General features: G+C 38.4%; 1 protein-coding gene across 1 annotated transcript in view; it reads left to right on the plus strand.

The window, feature by feature from the left end:
• DDX60 (DExD/H-box helicase 60) overlaps positions 1 to 26653 on the plus strand; it is a 47555-nt gene that overhangs the window by 19598 nt on the left and 1304 nt on the right. The window contains exons 17-35 of the mRNA XM_075500340.1: positions 226 to 345; positions 1762 to 1857; positions 2564 to 2679; positions 3207 to 3352; positions 3546 to 3655; positions 3763 to 3867; positions 3953 to 4081; positions 4896 to 5023; positions 7653 to 7811; positions 9101 to 9245; positions 10866 to 11018; positions 13365 to 13469; positions 15964 to 16164; positions 17213 to 17317; positions 18598 to 18736; positions 19391 to 19512; positions 21548 to 21695; positions 24085 to 24227; positions 25209 to 25360. Of these exons, the coding sequence (XP_075356455.1) occupies positions 226 to 345; positions 1762 to 1857; positions 2564 to 2679; positions 3207 to 3352; positions 3546 to 3655; positions 3763 to 3867; positions 3953 to 4081; positions 4896 to 5023; positions 7653 to 7811; positions 9101 to 9245; positions 10866 to 11018; positions 13365 to 13469; positions 15964 to 16164; positions 17213 to 17317; positions 18598 to 18736; positions 19391 to 19512; positions 21548 to 21695; positions 24085 to 24227; positions 25209 to 25360 (2522 nt within the window). The remainder of the gene's footprint in view (positions 1 to 225; positions 346 to 1761; positions 1858 to 2563; positions 2680 to 3206; positions 3353 to 3545; positions 3656 to 3762; positions 3868 to 3952; positions 4082 to 4895; positions 5024 to 7652; positions 7812 to 9100; positions 9246 to 10865; positions 11019 to 13364; positions 13470 to 15963; positions 16165 to 17212; positions 17318 to 18597; positions 18737 to 19390; positions 19513 to 21547; positions 21696 to 24084; positions 24228 to 25208; positions 25361 to 26653) is intronic.

The following is a 26653-nucleotide window of genomic DNA, read 5'->3' on the forward strand; positions in this document are numbered from 1 at the left end:
ACACTAAATTTCTTTGAAAGCATTTGAGTGTAATTGAAAGTCAAGTACCCTATCTTTTTAAACTTAACATTGTTGACAGTCTAGACTTAATAGTACATTACATAGTACATTATAGTCTAGTACATTAGTATCACTGCCAAAATTGAATGCTTTTATAAGTCTGGGAATATCATATGCCTTTAGACATACACTGTCTAGTTTTGTTAATGACCTGCTTTATTTAAGGCCCTTGTAAACCAAGTGGTGGGAACTATATACAGTCGATTCACCAAGAAACTTCCAGATGGATTAGTAGTGTGTGGAGTCTTCACGCGAGATTATCGCAATGATGTCATGAATTCTCAGGTATATTTTTATGGGTGTTTTAACACATAATAATAATGACTTCTGTATTCCATCTGGCTTCTGAAAATGTTAATTCTAATTCTAACAATTGTGCTATTACTAAATACAAAGCTCAGGAAAAATCTAAGCATACCTGTACTGCTTACCAGAAACTTTCAGTCCATGGCATACAACCTTACCTATTCCTCCTTAAAGGACATGCAGTTGATTACTTGCTCTGATTAAAGGAAAAAACATTAAAATCCTTTGTTTCCCAGCATACAGCAGATGCCTTACAGAAGTCCAGATAGAATACATCAGTAGCTCTTCCCTTGTCACTGATGTAGTCACTCCATCATAGAAGGCCACTAGGTTGGTCTCTCTTGTAGTGAGGAGCCCAGAACGGGACACAGGACTCCAGGTGTGGCCTTATCAGTGCTGAGTAGAGGGGAAGGATCCCCTGCCTTGATTTGCTGGCAGCACTCCTCCTAATGCAGCCCAGGATACCATTAGCCTTCTTTGCCACAAGGGCACATTGGTGCCGCCTGTTCAACTTGGTGTCCACCGGGACCCTTGGGTCCTTTTCTGCAGAGCTGCTTCCCAGCTGGATGGCCCCCAGCATACACTGGTGCACAGGGTTGTTCCTCCCCAGGTACAGGACTTTGCACATCTGTCTGTTGAACTTCATGAGGTTCCTGTCAGCCCATTTCTCCAGCCTATCTAGGTCCCTCTGGATTGCAGCATCACCCTCTGGCATATCAGCCACTCCTCCCAGTTTGGTGTCATCAGCAAACCTGCTGAGGGTACACTTTTCCCCATCATCCAGGTCATTAATGAAGATGTTAAACAGGATCAGACCCACTATTGACCCCTGGGGTACACCACTAGTTACTGGTCTCCAGCTAGGCTTTGTACCACTAATCACCAGCCTCTGGGCCCAGCCTTCCAACCAGTTTTCAGTCCACTTCACTATCTGCTCATCTGGCCCATACTTCCAACAGCTTGTCTGTGAGGATCTTATGGGAGACATTGTTGAAAGCCTTACTGAAGACAATATCCACTGCTCTCCTGTCATCTACCAAGCCAGTCATTTCATCATAGAAGTAGGTCAAGGCTGGTCAAGCATGACTTCCCCTCGGTGAATTCATGCTGAATACTCCTGATGATTTTCTTGTTCTCCATGAGCTTGGAAATGACTTCCAGGATTAGTTGCTCCATCACCTTCCCAGGGATTGAGGTGAGGCTGACCAGCCTGTGGTTTCCTGGGTCCTCTTTCTTGCCCTTCTTGAAGATAGGAGTGACAAATCATTCATTCATTCTTGCTTACCGTGAAATCAAATACTTACATATTTTTAAATGCTTTTTAAATATAGAATCTACTTGTAGTTGATTAGTCAGTTTACTTGAAAATAATGCTTCACAAACCTTTCTTCTTAGATACTAGTGACGGTGCCTCAATGTTTAGAAATCTTGATGCTGTCTCCTCGTTGCCAGAAATGGACCAAACGGATACAATATGTTATTTTTGATGAGGTAGGCATCTTTTAATAGTAACTAATTTAACAAATACATGAAAAATCTTGAGGAAAAATGCCAGTGACTCAATTTTTCATTACATATATTATTAGTGGTAAAAAAACAACTTTCAGAAATACTATTTCAGACTTACTTACTTTTTCCTGTTCACTGATAATGTTTATGTACTCCAAAGAACTTAAAACTCTTGTTTGTCCTCAAGAGGACATACAATTAAGTCAAAGGTACCAGGAACTTCCTTTATTTCTGTCAAGCCAGTCAACTGAAAAACTAAAAGCCACCACTGTAGTCTCAGTGCCACAAATAGAGCATACCAGACTGGGATCATACACAGAATCACATCATACGGTATTTGTCAGTTTTTCCAGGGAAAAAGTCAATGATTAATCTTGCTAAATTTAAAAATCCTATGATATTCTTTCTTTTATATAGAATTAATTGCTAATGATGCCAGTGAGTATCTAGGGTACAGACAGTGAATGTAATATTGGAATTTAGACTAATTTGCTATCCAGTGAAGTCTGGAGAGGGATTTACTGGACATTTGATTTGGATCTCATGGTCATTTGCTGCAAGATAAGAATTATTCAGTACTGATCTTGCCAAACTTTTGATTTTTGCAAAACACAAACCAATTCCTGTTATGGGCGCACTTTGATAAGGAAGACTTCTTTTCTTTTAATCCTTTTTCCCAAAAACTTAGGTCCATTGTCTTGGCGGTGAAATTGGAGCAGAGGTTTGGGAGCATCTTCTGGTAACAATTCGGTGTCCGTTTTTGGCCCTCTCTGCTACTGTCAGTAACCCAGAACACCTAACTGAGTACGTGTGGAATTTTCTTGCTCACAAGAGCATATTTAAATTGTATATGAGCTGTTTTCAATAGAGAGGTCAATTACTATTGGGAGGCAACTGATTTGGAGTTATATTGTTATATGTATTATGCTACCCTTACTCCCCCAGTTGACACAAAACAATACTGTAACTCTTAACTCTGTAATGAGAACAGGCACTACTATTCCTTCAGACCCCATAATTGAGCTGGGCAGAGGAATATAGGAGGCTTTTACACCTGTTTGAATTGCCAAAGCCCGATAAGCACACTTGCCCATCATCAATCAGAGAAGACACCTGCACTATATTTATATATATATAATGGTGCTATTTCACGTTTTTTTATTTGCACCCTGGGATAAGCTGGAGAAGATTTCACTGGAGATGGTGAGAGGGGGACTGGAAATTCTATAGGAGAAATTGAGCAGATTGTAGTAATTCATCTATTATAGCTGTAGCAATTTTCTTAAAATATTTTTTACAACTCTTATTTTTATTTTGTTCTTGCACTGTAGGTGGTTACAATCTGTGAAAAGGTATTGGCAACGTGCTGAGAATACAATAGAAGGAAGGTCTACAAACTCTGAAAAGAACTTTACAAGAAAATGTAAAGTGAAATCTAAAGTACAAGAACAAAGGAAATCATATCGTGTTAGACTAGGTGTGTATCAGAATATTTTGTAACTAAGAAATAAATTTTAATGCTATTTCTGCAAAAACTTTAATCATGGTGTGTGAACTTAAGCATATTTTGTTTTGGGTTTTCTTTTAAACAAAAACAAATCTTGCAGGATTAAGTACTTGCTTTTTAAAACAACCAAGTGCATCATGACAGCATTTTTGTCTCTTCACAGTCTTGTATGAAGAAAGATACAATGATCTGGAGAAGTATGTGTGTTCTCTAAAGGGCAGTGATTTTATCATTGAACATTGTCATCCATGTGCTGCATTAACAGTCAGTCATGTAAGCATAATACTGGTGTCAACATTGTTTAGCAACTGTTACATTTAGGCAACATGGATTCCATCAAAATGATTCCTTTATTTTTCTTTTGTTTAAACTCCTTGCAGATTGAGAACTATGGTATTCCTTCAGATCTTTCTCTGTCTCCACGAGAGAGCATCCAGCTTTATGACACAATGGTAAAAGTATGGCAAGAGTGGCCAAGGGCACAGGTGTGTATACATGGCGTGGGCAACATATATGAAAATAAATAGGTAACAAAGTACTGCAATGTTTTATCTTAATGTTGTTTTCCAGGAGCTAGATCCTGAGGAGTTTGTCTCTTTCAAGAATAAAGTAGTAATAAAAAAGGCAGATGTGAGGAAATATGAACAGGAACTGAAGAAAGAACTAAGCAGATGGATTGTGCTTGGCCAAAGACAGAAGGTAACAGTTGTTACAGGGCACTTTCTTAAGATTGTGTACATCTTTAAAATAATAATTAGATGTAATAATATAATTATGGGAGTTTCTCCTGCCATAATTATTATTTATTAGGTTTAACTGTTGGTGTACTTGAAAGATAAGCGCTAATATTTGTGGCATTTCCGTAAGCATTTTCAAAGTGATGTTTTCACAAGCTTCTCTGGGAATCAGACTTCTGATACTGCTGTGAGATTTCAATTCCTGATTCCTTTAGGTACCTCCTACAATTAGTGAGAGTATTGTACCATTGCTCTACTTTTTTAGTCTACCTCTTTTTTGCTGCTCATTTGAAACCTTCTGTGTAACCACAGACAGTATGTATGTTTCCATGTAAAAGATAGAAATTAAAGCAATGAGCAGAAAATCAAGTCCTTGACTGGAGGCCACCTATCATAAAAAGGAATATGAGGAGGTGGTGAATCGACAACAAGGAAAAAATAAAGAATATCTGGGGGGAAAAAACAAATTTCTTGAAATATGACACTTAAATGTGAAAATATATCATAATCAGTATGTTAGCGATACTTTTATTATTTGCACAGTGATGGTAGCCGTGAATGCTACAAGAATTTGCATTCTGAGCTCTTACCAAAGTCAGCTGATAACTTGCAGACCTTTTAATCTGTAAACCATATGTGGCTATGTGTGGTTCTGAATGATTTAAACAAATTGAGCTGATAGAATTTGACACAGAAAAACAGAGTCTTCATATTTGTTAGCCTCTGGCCAGAAGTTTCTGCCATTAAATTCTCCACAATAATACTACTTTGGTCAGGTGAATGAGCTACTGGAGCACCTTAAGCCAAAACCTGTGGATTGCTCAGAACAGGAAAAGTGGAAGCGTTTTGCAAGCTTTGTGGATAAATTACATGAGATGGATAAGTTGCCTGCCATATTTTTTATGTAAGTATTTACATTTCATGTGTTATATGTGTATTGCCTATATTCAGAAAAATGGCTTTTAGAGATAAGCATTGATATGGCTTGGCAAATGCCATATCCTTTGGTTTAAAACATACAAAGTAAAGGCCTACAAGCTCTATCAACCCATGTATCTTTATGGCACTAAAGGTTTAGCTGAAGCAAAACTGGGAGCATTAGTTACTGTGTGGAAAGGGTAGAATCCATGCATGATGTCTGAGAAAATGACAAGAAACTGAATCACATTAAAATGAGAGTCAGATTCTCAGTTGCTTTGCCCCAGTGTAGTCAGTAAAACTTGTGGCAAGTGTATGCTGTTTATTTAGAGGTGCAAATGGTTTATGTAGGGGCAGATTTGCTAGGGAAAAGGATGGAATGAGGTTCTATTAATGTGTGCATTTGTTACATGGTGATGGTTCCACTGCATAGCCTCTAACAGTCTCATCTTACATCCAGTGACATGCATCAATCAACCTGTTTTGCATATATGTGAGATGTAATTACATAACATCAAACATGCACAACTTTGAGCCTACTGATAATACCGTTATTGTCAGTGATATTGCTAATATTAGTAAAGTAGGCATGTACCTCAATGCTGGACTTAATAATAAAAAGAAGCTGCTTATCAGTAAACAGTTGTCTAGTGCATATTCTCACTGTAATGATACATAGGAACAATCATGTAAAAATGGAAAGTGTTCTTATCTCAGTATGAAGCCTTGCCCTTCCTTACATTAGACACTTTGATAGTTAGGGGTAGAATGCTCACTGCCATTTCAGTTCTCACATGCTTTATGCTGGTAAAAAGGCATTTCTGAAAGAACTCTAGAAAGGAAGAAGCAAAAAGTGCATATATGTATTAATGGCACATCTCAAATTACTCTAGTTGCTGGTAAATTATTTCTTTTTCTATTTCTCAGTGACAGTCCAGTTGTAAATTATTGTTATGGCTGATTTCAAGCTGAAACCGACAGTTTTCAAAAGGACTCTTAGATATTTGTAATTCCTTCAAATAAGGCATAATTTCAGGGCTGCTATATGAACTGCAACATCATTTTGAGGCACTCAGTAGAAGTTCCAAGGTGCTTCTCCTTAGGGGAGATGGATAAGTGCCTTTCTCTCACCTACCCTGGAATGATGGGTCCTTAGAAATTCTTGGTGACTTATGGCTCTGACAAGGGTCTGCGAGTAGAGTATGAATATCCCTAGACAATTGATAAATGATCATGGTGAGACAAGAAGACACCCCAGACCAGTGAACATGGAGGCAGAACCTAGTGGTATCAAGTTGGGGGATGAGGTACAGAAATCTGTTATCTAAGGATCTTTTAAGGCACAGGTGTAGTATAACAGCACTTGGTAGACCTCCCCAGTGTCTTTGTAGTCAGACAAGGAACAAGAGTCATACAGAATTAAAAAAAAAAAAAAATTTCTCTAGTTAAATGTCCCAGTCCTGAGAAATTGTGATGGAGATGAAGGGGATGAGTAGCCTTCACAAGCAGTAGACAGTGACTTGGAGTAATAGATTGATATTTATGCTTCATTGGTGCTGGTAAGCTTTTTCTCCCTACACCATTATTGATGAATGATGTTGCAAAGCAGTCATCCTGTATGGTGTTATGTTAGCATGGAATTAATGGAGACTCCTGAGAGAGCAGGTATCAGAGCTGTAGAAGCCAAACTGCTACCACAGCCATTGGTGGTAGGGAAAAAACAGTACTTAGAGTTTGCTTTTCTTTTCTTAGAGCCACCAAGGAAAAGAACAGGCTGGTACCACTTTAGTACTCTTTATGGCTGAATAAACTCAATGATAGAGACAAATTAGATCATTCAGTCTGAGCTTCAACAGGGAAAAAAAAAGAGTAAATGGCAAATGACTGTTATTGAGATCTGTCATGAAGATGTGAAAAGCTTAAATTAAGGAGATGTTACCTCCTAGCCTTATAAATCTGTATTTGGTCTTTCTGGATAAAAGGATAAAGTCTTTCAATTTTTGCTCCTGTTCTTGGTAACTGCCAAATTTGAATGACTTGTGAATATTCTAATGGACTAGGATGCAACCTCACCCCATCTGTTGCCAACACCTTGGATGGTGTTAGTTAACAGAATCTGCCTGCTGCAACAAGAATAAAAAAAAATACTTTTTGAGAATGAAGCTGGAGAAGTCTTCATCCCAGTTAAACTCCAAACAGTCCAATACTGAAAAAGCTATGAGGAAGAACAGCTATGTAGAAGACCAAGAAAGACAGGCACTGATTCTCAACTGGGTAATTGAGAAGAATTAAAATGACTTAAGCTACAATTTGCTTTATCTGTATGTCCAAGCGTCCAGCTTAGGGAAAGGTAGAGTTGAGCATACTTTCTGTAGATAATTTATTGGCAGAACCATTTTACATTTTACCACTCAGTTTTGGAATAGTAGCAGTTTGAAAGTGAATGTGGACTATGATTTAGAGATGGAATAGGGATATGCTTCTAATGATTAGATTTTAACTATTGTCAGATTGATAAGACTCACTGACTATTACTGTCACAGTATTACATATAAATAAAACCTCTATTAGGAGGTTCACCTAACTGATGTATATTGTATATTATTTACTTTAAGATTTACCGTGGGTTCAGTGGAATGTGCAGCCAGGAATGTATTCCTCAATTTGATGAAGAAACAAAAAAGTGAACAAGACCCTACTACTGAGAGAGAAAAAGAACGTTTAAGGGATGAACTAAGAAAAGTGAAAAAAACACTAATAAAATTCAACCCTCAGTAAGTATTATAACTATGTATTATTGAAAAGCTTACATATTATGACAGAGCATAATTTTGTGATAACTTATTTCTGGGGAATGTACCTTACTGCAGCACATTCTTCCAGCTTGCAGTATAGTAGTCCCTGCTCCACTTTGTGCTCTCGCAACCCACACAGTAGGAGCAGCTGTATGGCAGGTATCAATCAGCAGTACCTCATGCATAGTCAGGCAGCAGGAAGATACCAGTGTTGCTGACATTGTGTAAGGTGCTGGCACTACAACATAAGAATCAGAGAGAGAGACCTGAGTATATGAGATTGGTCAACTTGGAATAATTCACTACTGAGATATCAAGATATCAGAACAGCTCTTTCTTCAGGCAATAACTTTTGCCATGCATCTCTTAAGAACAGTGTAGCATCTGACCCTGGTGCTGGGTCAGCCACTGTGGGAGAACATTTTCATAGTTTAATCTCACCATGGCTTGTTACAGTGGCATGCATGGCATACATGGCATCTCTGAAGTATGGGTTCACCTGGCTGGTGAGATGTTCTTTGAATATTTGTCAGCCTTTTGCTTGGATTGCACTGTATTTGGTTCCCCCTTAACCTTGAATTTTCTCGATTTTGTGATCATAGAGTATGGATTTTTATAAGGCATTTGGCAATGAAATATGTCTCTATTTATCAGGATCGTCAGGAACATAAAGCATCATGGTTTTGCCCTCCTAATCATGACAATTTACAGTGCATTCTTTGGACATAATATCATGAAAGAATGAACTTAGCTGACTTTAATAGTAGTAAGCGAGAACTTGAAAATCCAGTAGGGATTTAGACATGTATTTAGACATTGAAGTAGCTTGAAAATCTGTGAATAAATAGTTTTCCCTCTCCTCTCTTCTTCAAATCCTGCTCTAAATTCCTGCAGTCCGTGTCATTAGCAGCAGTAAATCCATCACATTTCTCTTTCATGTTTAATTCTTCTACTGTGCAATCTTGTTAGCTTACTAATTTGCTAAATGAGGTACTTAGAGTTGCTGTCTTCATCTTCCTTCATTTTGTATATCACCATAATTCCTCCTCTCTACTTCATGCAGAATTACTTGCTGTTTTGCATACCAGCCATGATAAAAGGAAGCTGTTAGCATTATCAGTAAATTTACATTAACAGATCTACCTACATGTTTGAGCCTACAGTTTAAAAAGGAATGTCTGCGTCTTTCAGTACCAAAAGAATATTTTAAAGTTGCAAAATGTATGTTAATTACAGAAATAATATTTTTAATTGTGTATTATGTACAGGGATACCAAAAAGCTGAGCCCCAGTAAAACTGAAAACATGGTACTTCTTTTGACTACAAAACAACAGTTAGAAAAAAGACTTAAAAGGCTAACTGCTATCCCCTCTGTGTGTACTTATGCTGATCCTAAAGCAGTGGATGAAGATGTAAGTCTCTTTGTTCTTCTTCTTGTTCTTCTTCTTATTCACTGATAATTATCAAACACAGTTTTGGTTTTGTATGTCTAAAATGCATGAATTTGTGCATAAATACATAGAAAGCATATAATGTGTGATGCAGTTGTACTTCACAACAGTATGCATTGACTTCATGAAACATTCTGAATATTTCCATTTAAATTTGATTCCAGGTGTCAATCTTAGATAACTTTATTTTTAAGATGTATGGACAACTTTCGTTCTGCCACTTAAAAAGATATTGACTTGTCCTTGTGATAGGAGTCCTGGGATGTATACTACAATGGATTCATTTCCATGAACTATCAGCAATGCAGTTGTGTTACATGTTGATTCAGATCTCAGACTCCTATTTTTCTGATTGAGTCATCAGCATAGGCTATATGGTACTTTTGTGTGCTTATCAAAACATTTTTAAGCCCTTCGTATCTTGTAAAAATACTAAATAATAAATGATTTTAGGCTCTAAAAGTTCTAGTCACCACAAAACAAAATTTTCCATGCTCTTCAATGTGTTTATGCCCCCTGAGGAAAGAAAAGGTAAGAAAAGCACTGAAAAACTGCAATGTCCATCAGAAATATTAATGTATATATTTGTATACAAATAATTAAGGAATAATTTATGAAAGAGATTTATATAACATGGTTTCCAGCAGTAGTAGGTGACTGGACCTTGATCCAGGAGATCCCCTCTGGTCTAAACTTCCTGAAGCATGACTGTGGTTCATATAGCTGTCTCTTAATGGCTGGGTTTTTTTAATTAAAAAAAGTAATTGTGATATATAGCTCTTAATTCAGAGAAAAGGTGCTCAAAATTTTGATGAAGTGTCTCAATAATGCTTTCTGCTTATTGTGATACGTCTTGAAAGAGAGGAAAATTCTGTGTATTGGGACCAAACTTGAAAATTCTCATGGTTCCTTATCCTGGGCACTTGGGATCCCAATGGCATTTTTGGACTGCTGTCAGCCAGCATGGAAGGAACATTGCTTCCCACAGTTGCACATGGGTAAAGGCAGTGAAGAAGTAGCTTGAACTTTGGAACAGATGGCACTGAGCTGTAGAGTGAAGTTCAGAAAATACTGAAAAAACTTAATTCAGTGCTATTTCTGAGTTTGGGAAAGGGAAGCTTCTAACTGTGTGGTGAGATGAGATGGTGGTATTGAGCAGGGATGACAAACGAGCAAAAAGGTATCAGCTTTACGTAGCTGCTTAGGAATTTGTTCTGTGATAGTGGCATGCAGCACATGGTCATGAGGCCATGCTTTGAGTAGGAAAGTCATCAACATGCAAGCTTGCCATGTCTGGTTGCATCTAGCTGCATGGTATGACAATTGGGATTGTTGTAATGGCATTTGTTGCAAAGGTGAAAAAACCTGATAGTATATATAAGTGTACTGAAGAGCCTGGGTTTGTCTTCATAATAAAGCTACTGATGGTACACATCCAGTTATATACCTTGGGCTTCAGGTTCACTGAAGATCATAAACAGCTATATTTCTCTGTAGTGCTTGGAACTTTATCAGGTAAGACTTTTTTTCATTAACAATGCCTGGTTGTGGTTAATACTTAACATTTCTTTTTATTTGTAGACTTTGAGGAAGATTTTTCATCGACTCAGGTTTGAGAGAAGAGGTTATCTGCAGCAAATGATGGCACTGAGGGGCATTGGGTATCATCATGGATCTATGTCCGCCAAGGAAAGACAAGTAGTGGAGATGCTTTTCAGGCTGGGATATATCAAGGTTGGTAAATTGGGATCAGTTCTTTTTTTAACATTTTAGTTTCTCCATATATTTAATTAAAAAATATAGTGTACCTTTCACCAGTGGTAAAACATATTGCATTGACTTTGTCATGCTCATTTAGAAAATGTTGACATGAAGGTTTCCAAACAAATAAAATAAAACTAAGTGAACTGATAGCTGTAGAACTTTATTTCTAACTAAGAGTTTCTATCCTTCAGATTAGCATATCATAGAATCATTTAGGTTGGAAAAGACCCTTAAAATCATCGAGTGCAACCATTAACCTAACACTGCCAAGGCCACCACTAAACCACCACTAAACGTGTGGACGTCCCTAAGCGCCACGTCCACACGTCTTTTAAACACCTCCAGGGATGGTGACTCAAGAAATTTTTCCTAATATCCAGTCTAAACCTCCCCTGGCACAACTTGAGGGCATTTCCTCTTGTCCTTCACTTGTTACTTGGGAGAAGAGACTGATAAGAGCGATAAGGTCTCCCCTGAGCCTCCTTTTCTTCAGACTAAACAGCCCCCATTCCCTAAGCTGCTCCTCATAGGACTTGTTCTCTAGACCCTTCACCAGCTTCGTTGCTCTTCTTTGGATGCGCTCCAGCACTTCAATGTCTTTCTTGTAGTGAGGGGCCCAAAACTGAACACAATATTCAAGGTGCAGCCTCACCAGTGCCAAGTACAGGGGGACAATCCCTTCCCTAGTCCTGCTGGCCACACTATTTCTGATACAGGCCAGGATGCTATTGGCCTTCTTGGCCACCTGGGCACACTGCTGGCTCATATTCAGGCGCCTGTCAACCAACACCCCCAGGTCCTTTTCTGCCTGGCAGCTTTCCAGCCACTCTTGCCCAAGCCTATAGCATTGCATGGGGTTGTTATGGCCCAAGCGCAGGATCCAGCACTCAGCCTTGTTAAACCTCATACAATTGACCTTGGCCCATCAATCCAGCCTGTCCAGGTCCCTCTGCAGAGCCTTCCTACCCTCAAGCAGATCAACACTTCCGCACAACTTGGTGTCATCTGCAAACTTACTGAGGGTGCACTCAATCCCCTCGTCCAGATCATTGGTGAAGATATTAAAGAGAACAGGCCCCAGTTCTCTGAGCCCCTGGGGAACACCATTTGTGATCGGCTGCCAACTGGATTTAGCTCCATTCACTACAACTCTTTGGGCCCAGCCATCCAGCCAGTTTTTTACCCAGCGAACAGTACACCCACCCAAGCCATGAGCAGCCAGTTTCTGTGGGAAAATGCTGTGGGAAATGCTGTCAAAGGCTTTACTAAAGTCTAGGTAAACAACATCCACAGCCTTTCCCTCATCCACTAAGCGGGTCACCTTGTCACAGAAGGAGGTCAGGTTAGTTAAGCAGGACCTGCCTTTCATGAACCCATGCTGACTGGGCCTGATCACCTAGTTGTCCTGTACGTGCCGTGTGATGGCGCTCAAGATGATCTGCTCCATAACTTTCCCTGGCACCGAGGTCAGGCTGACAGGCCTGTAGTTTCCCTGATCCTCCTTCCGGCCCTTCTTGTAGATGGGTGTCACATTTGCTAATCTCCAGTTAACTGGGACCTCCCTAGTTAGCCAAGACTGCTGATAAAAGATTGAAAGTGGCTTGGTGATCACTTCTGCCAGCTCCCTCAGTATCCTTGGGTGGATCCCATCCAGCACCATAGAGTTGTGTGTGTCTAAGTGGTGTAGCAGGTCACTAACCATTTCCCCTTGGATTATGGGGGCTTCATTTTGCTCCCCGTCCCTGTCTTCCAGCTCAGGGGGCTGGGTACCCAGAGAACAACTGGTCTTACTATTAAAGACTGAGGCAAAGAAGGCATTAAGTACCTCAGCCTTTTCCTCATCCTTTGTCACTATGTTTCCCCGCACATCCAATAAAGGATGGAGATTCTCCTTAGCCCTCCTTTTGTTGCTAATGTATTTATAGAAACATTTTTTATTGTGTTTTACCACATCAGCCAACTTGAATGTGTTTTAGTTAAATGAACTCTGTAGGATTATGATATTTTGTACTGTCTTCACAGAATATTTCAATTTGTGTTAAATTTCAGTATTATTTCAATTTGTGTTCCATAAAAGTTGTGGTATAAACTTTCAGGATACAAAAGTTTAATATGCATATGTAATAGCTCTATGAGCTACACTAAAGAGTGAAATTCATGTATGTTCATAGCTCTGTTCAATCAATCAGATTAAAGTTTAGCTATATGAAAAATGATAGTAAAATTCCTGTTGATTTAAGTTGGATATTACAGGTGGTTTTTTTAAATTAGATATTGTCATTTCTAATAGATATACTCATGTTTGATATTTTATAGGTAGTCACGGCTACTTCAACACTTGCTCTAGGAATCAACATGCCATGTAAATCTGTTGTCTTTGCTGAAGATTCTGTCTTTTTAGATGCCCTAAATTACAGACAGGTATGGAAATAGAACACCTACTTTTTATTACAAGAACAGTACACATGTAGCTGTCATCACACACAAAGTCAGAAAAATGTCTTTTCTTTTCATATACTTCTGGGTATGTTCTGAGTTTTAACTGTTCATTTTGGTGACAGTAATAGTTTTAGCTAAGGTGATATTAGTAACGTATCAGAACTGCCAGCGCACAAATAATGTATGTAGTCAAAAGACCTATTTCAGCAATGAAAGTATTACAATTGCTTGGTGAATTTAGGGCATAGATTTGGCTTTCAGTTATGGGAGCCAGAAAGACAAAAGCTGTTTCACAAATGCGTGAAAAATGTGCTATAAGAACATAGAGTGGGGATGTAACGAGGAAAAGAAAGATTGCTGACTGGATTAACAGGGACATTTGAGTTCCTTCGATCTTGGAAGTGGCACTCTACACAATGCAACACAACAGTGTGTAGATGAGGTTGCAAATGCAATAAAGCAGAATGTCTTCAGTCATAGCACGACTTACTGGGTAGGCTGAGAGACTCTAACCTCTTCATTAACCCCTGTTTCCTGCTCTTGTGCTACTTTTCAAACCTGTATTTTCATGAAGTACTGCCAGTTTGCTTCTGGTTCAAGAGGCCATATAGGCCAGATACAGCTGATGGCATCGCCTGGCAGGTAGCTCTCAGAGTCAGAGTGTGAGTGGATCTGTCCAGTAACCGGACCTACATGCATCTCCCTTCTGCTGCACATAGATGATATCACCTTTCTACGACAAGGTGACCCGCCTAGTAGATGAGGGAGAGGCTGTGGGTGTTGTCTATCTAGACTTCAGTAAAGCCTTTGACACGTTTTCCCACAGCATTCTCCCGGAGAAACTGGCTGCTCATGGCTTGGATGGGTGTACTCTTTGCTGGGTAAAAAATTGGCTGGATTGCCGGGCCCAAAGAGTGGTGGTGAATGGAGTTTACTCCAGTTGGCGGCCGGTCACAAGCGGTGTCCCCCAGGGCTCTGTATTGGGGCCAGTTCTGTTTAATATCTTTATCAATGATCTGGACGAAGGGATCGAGTGCACCCTCAGTAAGTTTGCAGATGACACCAAGTTGTGTGGGAGTGTTGATCTGCTTGAGGGTAGGAAGGCACTGCAGAGGGACCTGGACAGGCTGGATCAATGGGCTGAGGTCAATTGTATGAGGTTTAACAAGGCCAAGTGCAAGGTCCTGCACTTGGGCCACAGCAACCCCATGCAACGCTACAGGCTTGGGGAAGAGTGGCTGGAAAGCTGTCAGGCAGAAAAGGACCTGGGGGTGTTGGTTGACAGCCGCCTGAATATGAGCCAGCAGTGTGCCCAGGTGGCCAAGAAAGCCAATGGCATCCTGGCTTGTATCAAAAATAGCGTGGCCAGCAGGACTAGGGAAGTGATCCTGCCCCTGTACTCAGTACTGGTGAGGCCGCACCTCGAATACTGTGTTCAGTTTTGGGCCCCCCACTACAAGAGGGACATTGAGGTGCTGGAGCATGTCCAGAGAAGGGCAACGAAGCTGGTGAAGGGTCTGGAGCAGAAGTGTTATGAGGAGCGGCTGAGGGAGCTGGGACTGTTTAGCCTGGAGAAAAGGAGGCTGAGGGGAGACCTTATCGCTCTCTACAACTACCTGAAAGGAGGTTGTGGAGAGGTGGGGGTCGGTCTCTTCTCCCAGGTAACAAGTGATAGGACAAGAGGAAATGGCCTCAAGTTGCACCAGGGGAGGTTTAGACTGGATATTAGGAAATTTTACTTCCCTGAAAGGGTTATCAAGCGTTGGAACAGGCTGCCCAGGGAAGTGGTTGAGTCGCCATCCCTGGAGGTATTTAAAAGACGTTTGGATGAGGTGCTTAGGGACATGGTATAGTGGTGGTTTTGGTAGTGTTAGGTTTACGGTTGGACTCGATGATCTTAAAGGTCTTTTCCAACCTATACGATTCTGTGATTCTGTGACTTCAGCTTTGTCACATCATCTGGTACAAGGAGCAAGTCCCCACAATGAACCTGACCAAGAACAGGTGATCCAAGCAAGGGAATACACCCTTAGGCAGCTTCTCTCTACTCTTTATTCATATTCCCTGCTCTTTATTCATTCTGAGACTACGTCTGCCCCAAATCTACCCAGAAATAATTCAGAGCTAAATGTAACTTGAAAACAAAGCTGATATATAGCTATAAATTAAGTTAAAACTTACCTTGAAAAATATAAATGTTAAAAAGACACGTGAAAGAACGTAAGTATCCTGGCCAGTGTTTAGGTCTATCAAATTTGGAAGTTCATCTTTAAAAAAGTAAATAAACCCACCACATTTCTAAACCAGCTATATTTGAGGTACAACATATTTTGCACACATTATTTTAATAATTCTGCATAAATGCTTTATCAAAACTGTATAGATGGTACCAGTATATACAACTTAGGTGTATTTTATGTAAAAATTAATAATTTCATTGTTCTAATAATATAATTATTAAGTATTTTATTCTTAGATGTCAGGACGTGCTGGAAGACGGGGACAAGATATGATTGGAAATGTGTTCTTCTATGATATCCCACTGCCCAAAGTTGAAAGACTTATCAAATCTAATGTACCTCAGTTGAAAGGCCAGTTTCCTCTGACTGTTTCCTTAATATTGAGACTCATGCTGTTGGCTGCGAAGGCTGATGACAAAGCAGATGCCAGAGCAAAGGTTTAATATTTTTTTTAATAGCAATTTAATTAAATTATAATGTCTCCTTAACATGAGCAGAAAGTTATGCACTTCAGAAGTAAACAATCTGCCTCCAAATGAAATTGCATACTCTGCCATACTGCTTCTAGTACCTATGCTATCTTCTCCACAATATAGTACTGTCCATTTTCATGCATTTACTCTTTGCAATGAATATTATAATCAGAAAGAATGCTACTATCAGGAAGGTATTTTTACTGACTCTTGTTCTATGGAATATTTGCATTAACTTGGAGAATCAGAAGGTCTTCCAATATTTAAAATTTCAGCTTTATTTGAGGAAAAGATGTGAACATAGATTTCCATAGGGAAGAGGGGAGCTATGAAATGCTATCCCATTTGAAACAATGAGAAAATTCTGTGTATTACTCACTTTAAATCAGCATACTAACTCTCTGGAATCAAAGAATTCTTATTCTTGCCATTTAATGCAGTGATTTAAGTAAAAAACCCCATGACCATGATTACAAATTGGTCAGAGATCTCCTCTTGTAATTATTAAGGAACTCATACCTCCAGATGATCTGTTTTTTACATCCATTTCAGCATATAGACATTTATTTTCAAGGACTCACTGAATGAATTCAGATATAAGTCTTCTTAAGATAACAAAGTAAATTGGTAAACTTCTGTGTTAAATATTAAAATGGTATTAAAGTGTAAGGAGTAATTTTGAAACTTCCTGGTTTTAGTTTAATGTTATTTAAATCCTTGTCTTTTAGATCTCTATATGAATTTCATGTAATTAATTTAACAAACCTCAGCATAAATTTAGAAAATGCACACATATCTGACAGGCAGAGGATGGACTTTTTCACAAGCATTTCCAGGTGTTAGGCATTCAATTTAAATAAAAATACAACATAACCCCCACCCAGCATTTTTATCCTGAAAACCAATTAATGAAACAAAGCATAAAAGCTGAATATTGAATTGCTTTGCTTGTTACAATATCAACATTCCCTTGGATTTCTCATTTCTTCTCCCCCCCCGTTTGTTTGACCAGGCATTGTCGGTGTTGAAGCACTCACTGATGTCGTTCAGAAAAGAGAGATATGCTGAAATTTTAAAAATTTATTTTATGTTTTCCTTGCAATTTCTTGTGAAAGAGGTAGGTTTTAACTTGTTCTCATAAAGGGTAGTTCTTAAATCTACAGTTTCTCATTTGTTTGTGTTAGTACGCTTTCATTTAAAGAACCATATATTTTATATTCCATAGCAACACATTATTTATTTCTGTTAGAAACAGATAAAATCAGAGTGCTTTAAGTCTGAGGTTAATTCTGAGTTACTTGTGTTGTAACTCATATTAATTAAATTAAATAGGGAAATTAAATAGGGAGAATCTTACAGTATGGTCTATACGATTACAAATTGATTAGGAAAGAAGAGTTGTGCGTTTATATTGTATATGAAGATGCATGCATGTGAAATGATAGGGGTTTAAAACATACTAAGGATGACATGATTTCCAAAATGCTGGGAGAAATTACATCTCTAACAAAAATTTAGGAAGTAGGACTTAGCGAAGACTGAAAATTAGTGGTGTATCTCTCTGTAGTAATAGTTTCGATTTGATGGATACTATTTTGGAAAAGTTTTATGCATTAGTCCATTTTGGCTTACAGCCCAGCCAGTAAGAGGCACTAATAATGTGATTACATTAACAAATCATCTGTGCCCAGATTTCCCAGTGCTGCTCCCAGTAGGAGCCCTACTATATAATATAATGGTTGTATTATATAGTACCATTATATAATACATATATATACCATTTATAACCATCATATATAACCATTATATATGATGGTTATAAAATAACCATCATATAATGATGATTCTCTGGATACTCTCTGCTTTCTTACAAGGCATGATGCAGAGTGATCTCTGACAGGAGAGGTGTCCTGGAATTTATAGCCTTTGAGGGAGTTTTATTCCATGAGCTTGTCCTGTTGTTTTTTGAAACTATATAAGCTTCTAGCACCCAAACAGCTTGCAGCAACATATTTGACAGATCACTTCTTGCTGTGCTTTAATCCCATCAAACATTTGGGTTAATATTTTTTTTTAATGAAAGTTGCATCAAATCTTACTTTGGTGGCTGTATGCACTTCTCATTTGCAACATGATCTAAATTGGCACTAAAACTATGAAGTCAAGATCTATGCTTTGCACAGGGAAATGAAGATCTCCCATGGAAATACTCAAATAGTTGGTGACTTGTTTTTCAGTAAGGACAAATTTTTGCCTTTCAGTGGAAGCTCAATGGTCTCAATAGGTACCTATGCATTAGGTTGAAGGACTATTCTTCTGAATGCCACCATTTTATATTTTTGTCATATCCAAGTTCATCTTTCACAAGTAAGATTTTTTTGCTTTTAAATTAAATAGGGCTACTTGGATCAAGAAGGTAACCCCATAGGATTTGCTGGACTTGTGACCCACTTGTACTATTACGAGCCTTCAAATTTTGTTTTAGTGAGCTTTCTTGTGAAAGGTTTATTCCACAAATTGTGCCAGCCAATTAAAGGTAAATAATACTCCGTGCATCTTAATTGTGGTCTATGGCAGGCTCTGTAACCCCGGTGGTTCTGAAGTTTTCTGGGTGCCTTCTTGCTGCTGCCACCTTTTGCTTGCTTAGCCATCATCCTCATATCCTTGGCATCTGCATCTACACATTCTGCATATGCTTATATTTCTGTCTGAGAAAGCCAAGGCAAACATATGGCAATGCTAGTATCATGCACCTAAATTTACTGTTTGTGAAACATTCTGATGAGGTAGAAAAGAATGCTATACACAGAAAAAATAATAATTCTGACTCCAGAGCAAGATTTGAATGCCATGTAGCAAATAGGATGGATGACCATTCTGAATATCAACAAATTAAAAAAATGAAGTACTACTAATGTCTCATTATATGAGTAAAATCCATTCTGTGCACTGAGATATGCTGCAGTATGTGAACATATAAGAATACAGTATTTGTACATATTAGTTGCCCAGAGATTTTGTATGTAATGAGTTGATCTTTATCCAATACAATTTTGCATAACTTCTGTCATGACAATGGCAGCTGGAAAGGAAACTCCTGAATAAGAATTGTTTATTTTAAGCAAAAAAAAAAAAAAAATTTTTTTTTACACTTTCATATTTAACCCAAGTACTTTCTGTTTTGACATAGGCTCAACTGTTTTTTCAGAAGATGTCTTGGAAAAGCTAGTGCTCATTCTGGCAAACCTATTCGGCAGAAAATATCTTCCTGCCTGCTCAATGAAATATGAACGCACATTTTGCCAGTCAAAGGTAGAGAAAGCATTGGTCTTTACTGTAACTTATGTTGTGTACCACTTCAGTGAACTTGTTTTCCTTTTGCCAGTTAGACTAGTGTCATTATGGATGTACAGTAGTCTGGTGGGCTAGCAGGTAGCTGCCCGCCCAGCCGCTCTCTTACTCCTCCATCTCAACAGGAGGGGGGAGAAAATGGGATGGAAATGCTTGTGGGTCGAGACAAAAACAGGGAGATTGCTTACCAGTTATGATCATGGGCAAAACAACCTCAACTTGTGGAAAATTAAGTTAATTTGTTGCCAATTAAAATAGATTTTGGTAGTGAGAAACAAAAAATAAAAATTTCAACACCCACGCCCTCCCCCACCCCTCCTTCCCCAGGCTCAACTTTACTCCTTCATTCCCAACTCCATTACTTCCCCTCCACCCTAAGCGGTGCAGGGCTGATGAGAAATGAGTTGTGGCTGATTCTTAACAGCTTGCTCTGCTGCTCCTTCCTCCTCACATGTCACCCTTCCTCCAGCACGAGTCCTCTCTGTGGGCTGCAGTCCTTCAGGATAAACCTGCTCCAGTGTGGGCTCTCCATGGGCTGTAGTTCTTTCAGAAAACATCCAGCTGCTCTGGTGTGGGATCCTTCACTGGCTGCAGTGTGGATATCTGCTCCGGCATGGCTGTCTCCACTGAGAGGGCTACAGGGAAGTCTCTGCTCCACTGTGGTCTCTTCTACAGGCTGCAGGGGAATCTCCATTTCATCACCTGGAGCACCTCCTCCCCCTCCTTCTCTGATCTTGGTGTGCACACTGCTGCTTCTCACTCTGCCTGTGTGACATTTTTGCCCTTTCTTAAATAAGTTTTCACAGCGGTGCTGCACCTGTACCTGATGGGCTCAGCTCTGTCCTGTGGTGGGGCCATTGGAGCTGGCTGTGTCAGTCACGGGGCAGCCCTTGGACTCTCCTCACAGCAGCCAGCCCTGAACTGCATGCCCTCCCTGCCCCTGCCCCCGCCCCCACCAACACCTTGCCACCTACACGCAATACAAATAGCTAGAATAATTAAGAAAGTACTTACTGGATTAAAATAAATAAGCCTTGATGTAACCACAGAAGCAGCAGTTGGCTGTCAGGTTAAATGAAAAGTACGATTATTCAAGTATGTTTTAGTGATGACAGATTACTATATAGTTACTGTCATGATATTGCACAATGTAAAAGTATAAATGACACAGCATTTCTTTATACAATACAACTCAAGTATCTCTTCCCCAAATGGCAATTTACTTTCTTCTCCTCACTCTGCTAGAATTTTGTCTCCATCTAAGGAGCTGTAGCTTTTTGTGACACAAACCAATGACCCAGAAGGACACCAGCATGCTCTGTGGTACATGACACTGTAGGCTTAGGGCTTTTTCAGAAAATGGGACAATACTAATAGGATGAGCATTAACATTATTTATGCACAAAGGTAACCCACCATGGGTACATGCAGAAGTGAAACATTGATAATTTGCTCCTGTTGGCTCTTCTGTGGAAAGCCTTAAAATTTTGGAGGATGCAGCTATGGCTGGAACAACAAAGGAAACTTCTTCCAGATGAAGATGCTTACATGGCCAGTTTCCAGCAAGCATTCCAAGAGGAAAAATGTTATTTATTTCTGAAAAGTGGCTAGTCATGTTGGTAGGGAACCTGTGGAACACCAAGATATGCAAATCAAGATCTGGGAAAGGCAGCCCTTCAAAAATCCCTTTTTAGCTAGCTGAAACATCTTTAATAGAGCTGTTTGCCAAGTACTGTGTGAGCAAAAATTTAGGAATTTTATACTTACGGTTTATCTTCTGTGCCTTTTTCTGCATGAAATTCATGTTCATCTTTAAGATCTGTTAATTCTAGATGGTCAGGCAGTCTGACAAGTTGGGTAAAGTTTGGAGCTGTACTCTTTCCTTCTTTCTACTAATACGCTATGTGTGTACTAATACTTTATGTATGCACCAATGTAGAACTGACGCTTTTGGAGAAATTACCTGAATTAAGCAATAAACTGCATGTTATTTCAGGTCTTTCTAGAAGATCTGCCAGAAGACTTTGCAGATGCTGTAAATGAGTACAACACCAAAGTAGAGGAAAATTTTGCTCATTTTCTTCTGACAACTGCCAAGCTGGCAGATATCGAAAAAGAATACAGACTTCCACTTTCAAAGACAGGTAGGAAGTGAAAAATTAGTGCATATTCATAATCTGTGAAATGTATTTTATTAGGGAAGTTAGGTTAATTCTTATTTTGTAAAGAAAAAAATGGTGACTTCAGACATGCTAATAAAGAGATAGATACACTTTCTATTTCACTTTTGTTTTACAAGCATTATAGATCATACTATATATTGTAGAAGTTTTGTACAGGAAAAGGATCATTTTAGTTGCTATTCTTTTATTATTTTGTAGAGGAAATAAAAATCAAAGGGACTTTTTTATAAAAGGAAAAATATATTAAGTGTAATTATTGAATAAAAGCCTTTTTATCTAATCATCAATGCATGTACAGATTCTCAAATGCCTGTGATACTTGAAGTGCTTTCAGAGTCTTACAAAGATTAGATTTTCAACATCTGAACGACCTTAAAGATTGAAGTAGCAGTGAAAGAACATTGCACCATTTCTTAAATCAACTAAGTTACTTATGCCAATAAATGATGTCCAATAACCAAAGCAATATGAAAAGGCATGACTATAAAATTACCAAGCAATGTGGATTGCCATTGGGTGAAAACTATTTACTTACTACATAATCTTATGTTACTTCCTGGAAGAAAGATATTAAAGCAATGTAATATACCACTGTCCCAGTGCCTAGTCCTCTAAAAATAACATGCCTTCAAAAATACTATTTTTGCAGTAAGGAAGCACTTTAGTTAGCAGATAACTGTATTTATTCATCCTTTTTTCCTACACTGGTACAGTGATTTTTTTAGTCTCTGCTGTGTACAAATACAAAAAAAAAAAAAAAAGGCCCAAATGACCTTACAAGCTACTATGTCTTATAATCTACTTTGAGTTTCCAGTATGAGGATACCTGGATCATAGAAAGTTTTGTATAAAGTGGCTGTCAACTTATACAAAGGTGAGGCACTGGGGGAGATAAACAGATAAGGTGAATGCAAACCAAGACTGAATACTGCGTATGGCTTGAGATGGTAAATAGCAATTTTCCATTTCCAGTACAGAGCACTGGAAAGTGCTGTGTGTTACACCATAATGGTGTAACATTAGCAACACTATAGTGAAATCCTATTTTTTCATATTCAGTTTAAGATTGCTTCTTTTAACAATGGAGGGACCCCACACCTTGATATGTTACCTGAAAAACAGGAAATGAAGAGCTGTAAATCACAGAATGATGGAATTCCAAATTAGAAGAGCAAAGCATGGGTTGCCTTACATTTTCAGGATATATATTCCTTTATATATACACGTGTTACTACTGCTACTTTTACCCAGGATGTGAGCTGTGGAAATTGAATTTCCTATTCTACTTGAATGGTAAAGTTTCTTGTTTAAATGGAAAGTGTAATATGGTTGCATTCTCCCCATTTTTCTGAAGCTGTTTCACTTTGAAAGAAACGCTTTCCATTAGATTTACAGAAAAAGAAATGGAAGATCAAAGCATGTCCTATAGTTCAAGAGGTGGTAGAGACTTTTGTACTTACTTACCATAACTTGGGGAGAGGCTGCAAAAAAAATACCATGTCAAACTGCTGAGATTTTTTAATGAATGCCATAAACAGTGTAACTACAGCATACTTACCATAACACAAAGCAGAAAAGGTTACAGTGTAAGGATTGAAAGTATTGTTGATAATTTGGAAAGAAAGAAGAAGTTTCTATTTAGAAAAGGAAAATCAAAAGTACAAATGTATTTAGAAATAACTAGACAGGTCTTCTACAGACAGTGATTTAAGTTACAGGCAGACCATAAGCCAACTGAAATGCCATGCTGTTGCAAAAACAGAAATTCATGCTGGGTTGCATAAAACAGAGTGCTTGTATGTGACAACCTTCACATACTTAAGCCCTAACAGGGCCTCAGTTAGAATACTCATTCTTTAGAGCTCCATGCTTTAGGAAGAATGTTGGCTGGGAGTCCAGAGGATAGCAGTAAAAATTATTAGATATCTAGCTATTAAGACCTGTGAATACAGGTTGAAAAAAACTGTTTTTTTCTTCATCGTAGGACAGAAGAAAAGATGGAGGTAAAATAAGTCTTCTAATAGTAACATTCCCTTTGTTTTGGGCACAACTTCATGCTGTTAGCAATTTTGGCTACAGATGAGTCAAGGAGAAAGGCTTAAGTTGCGAGGGGGGGATTGAGACATAATTACTCTCACCACTAGAAAGCTCTTATATACTATAATCAGTTGCGTAGAGGTTCTTATGAACAAGACAAACAAACATCAATCAAGAAGGATTTCAGTTTAGAATATTAACTCTATTTCCTATCATTATCTACTGAACTGAAAATTTCTTGCTTTTAAAATAGATTGCTGAAGGGGAGCTTGTGTCTGCATAACTTACGTTGCATTTGAAACTTCTTGTCTAGATTTCACATCTAAGAATTGGCATGGCTCTGAACTAGCATCTTATTTGATGGACAACACCAAAAGCATATCTGCCATCTCACCTTTTGCATGTTTATCTGGAGTGGTTGATAATGATCTATTTCATAGGGAGATCATTAATAAAGTAAGTTATTTTTTCATGGGGGGGTAGAATGTTATTACAGTTCAATAAAAATATTTTTTTATTACAATCTTCTTGCCTCTGTGTAATATGATGGCACTATGCTCAAGTGTCACTCTTTAGGAGAAACAATTTGAAAGATCTAAAAAAAAAATAATCAGCACTGAGTAGCACCACATTATCACAGTGCAAGAAACACAGAATAAATGGATGTATGAAAAAAAAATCTTTAAATAGTTTGCTTTCTTGCAAGGCCTGTGTTCCTTTCGACTTGGAGACAAGTAAATTACTGTAAAATTTCAGATTCAAACCATATCCTATCCCCAGTTTGTTTTCTCCACATCAGGAGTTTATTTTTTTTTAAATCAATCACACAGTAAGTCTCAAGGATCCTAGCAAAAGGATGCATTATTGCATTGATCATTTGCTTCTCAACTAGGATTTCAGTGATTACGTTAGCGTATGAATTAGCTTAATTGTAATATACATCAACATGTTTACTGTCAGCTTGCATTTTCCTGCGCTCTTCTACGTGGGCTTTGTAGCATTAGGAAAATATCATGACTCATAATTCTGTAATAGAAAAAAATCAAATTCCTCCACCTGAGGATTTGAAATTTACCTTCATCCTTAAAATGTTCCATGCTTAAGGCTGATTAATATATTCAAAGCATCAGTGAGAGAGTCTGAATACATTATATATGCGTATGGAAAAATCCTCATCTAAAACTCAAGAGAAATCCAGTGACCTAGTCAAATTTTAAATTACTCGGAATGTCCCAGAGCTGCACTGGCAGTGTAAATCACTTTACTAACAAACTCTCTGCTGTGTCTACAGCTTGCATGTACTTGTGTAGATTTTTTGAATGGTCCAGGATTAGAAGTGTGGAACTTTCCAGCTGTGGGTCTAAAGGTGTAGGTTTGACAAAATAGGCATATAAACAAAACCACAGTAGCTATTCAACAGATATTTGGTTTTTTTAGGCTGTCTTACGTTCCCTGGGAATTAATGTCACAAACTGCCCCCTGCTTTATTTGAGCAAGTATGATAATCAAGGAAGGAGGAGGCCACTCAATGCATATGCACTGGACTTTTATAAGCATGGTTCCTTGATTGCATTGACAACTGATAACTGGTACGTACTACCATTTTTAATACAGTTAAACAGCAGGATTGTTTACAATATGGTACATAACTACATCTTTTTGTTTTTAAAGCCTTCTCCCTCCAGAACTTAGGGATGGAATAGCTGTTAAATATGATTAGATTAGTTGAATGCTTTCAGGAGAACAAAACATATACTACATTAAAGTCCAATGGCAATGGCTGTAAAGTATTAGCCGGGAATTCAAAACAGTACCATAAACAGGAAGTCTTGACTACAGTGACACGGGTTATTTTGACAGGCTCTTCAGAAGGTGGGGGGGGGTTATGTAATCAAGGTTTTTTCACAATGAAAAAGATCAGGAAAGTCCCTGAAATGAGGAAGCCCCATGCAGTAGTCTAGAAGATGGTAACATAGTAGCAGAGAGATGTCAAAAACTTGGTCAAATAATAAAGACAGAAACAGATTACAGAAGGAATTCATGATCAGTGTTAAAAGATACAGGCATCCAAAACACAAACTCTTTTCTGATACAGGAAGACTGTCATCATAGAAACCTGACTTTCACAGTAGCAAAGCAAAATTTGCCAGTAATTCGGTATTTGTATCAGTATTGCTTCAATACTTCCCCTTTTCCTAATCTTTTCTAAGCATTTAGCAACTTGTCCTGATAATGCAATCATACTATCCTCTCTCTTTAAAGGAGAAAAAACAATGACCCACCAAAAACTGCCCAAGCTGGTCAACCACTGCCATATCTCATCATATTTTCATGTTTAAGCCTGTGGTACATGCAGTCTTCCTCTCTTTTTTCCTCCTGGATCACTTACGCTCTAGATTTTCCGAAACTGGAGTTTTAATCTTTTCTTTTATACTGTCTTGCCTGTATCTTTTAACACTGATCATGAATTCCTCCTGTAGTCTGTTTCTGTCTTTATTATTTGACCAAGCTTTTGACATCTCTCTGCTACTGTTACCATCGTCTAGACTACTGCATTGGACTTCCTCATTTCAGGGACTTCCACGATCTTTTTCATTGTGAAAAAAACCTTGATTAAATTAAAAAAAACTTCTGAAGAGCCTGTCAAGCTCTTACACTTCATAGAGCTTCAAACAAATAATCTTTGACAGTCTTTCACCTTCCTAATTAAGCAACTTATAAACTGCATCAATCTTCTGTTTCTTCTTCTCAGAAGCTGAATTTGAGATTTTCTTTCCTTTGCTCTTACCATTTACAGTCCTGTTGTCCTCTTCAGTCTTTTAGCGATGCACTTGCTAAATGTGGTGTCTTGTCATTTTCATCATTATCACTTTTACCTTTGA

This window comes from Mycteria americana, chromosome 4, assembly GCF_035582795.1.
Source record: "Mycteria americana isolate JAX WOST 10 ecotype Jacksonville Zoo and Gardens chromosome 4, USCA_MyAme_1.0, whole genome shotgun sequence".
Lineage (NCBI taxonomy): Eukaryota > Metazoa > Chordata > Aves > Ciconiiformes > Ciconiidae > Mycteria > Mycteria americana.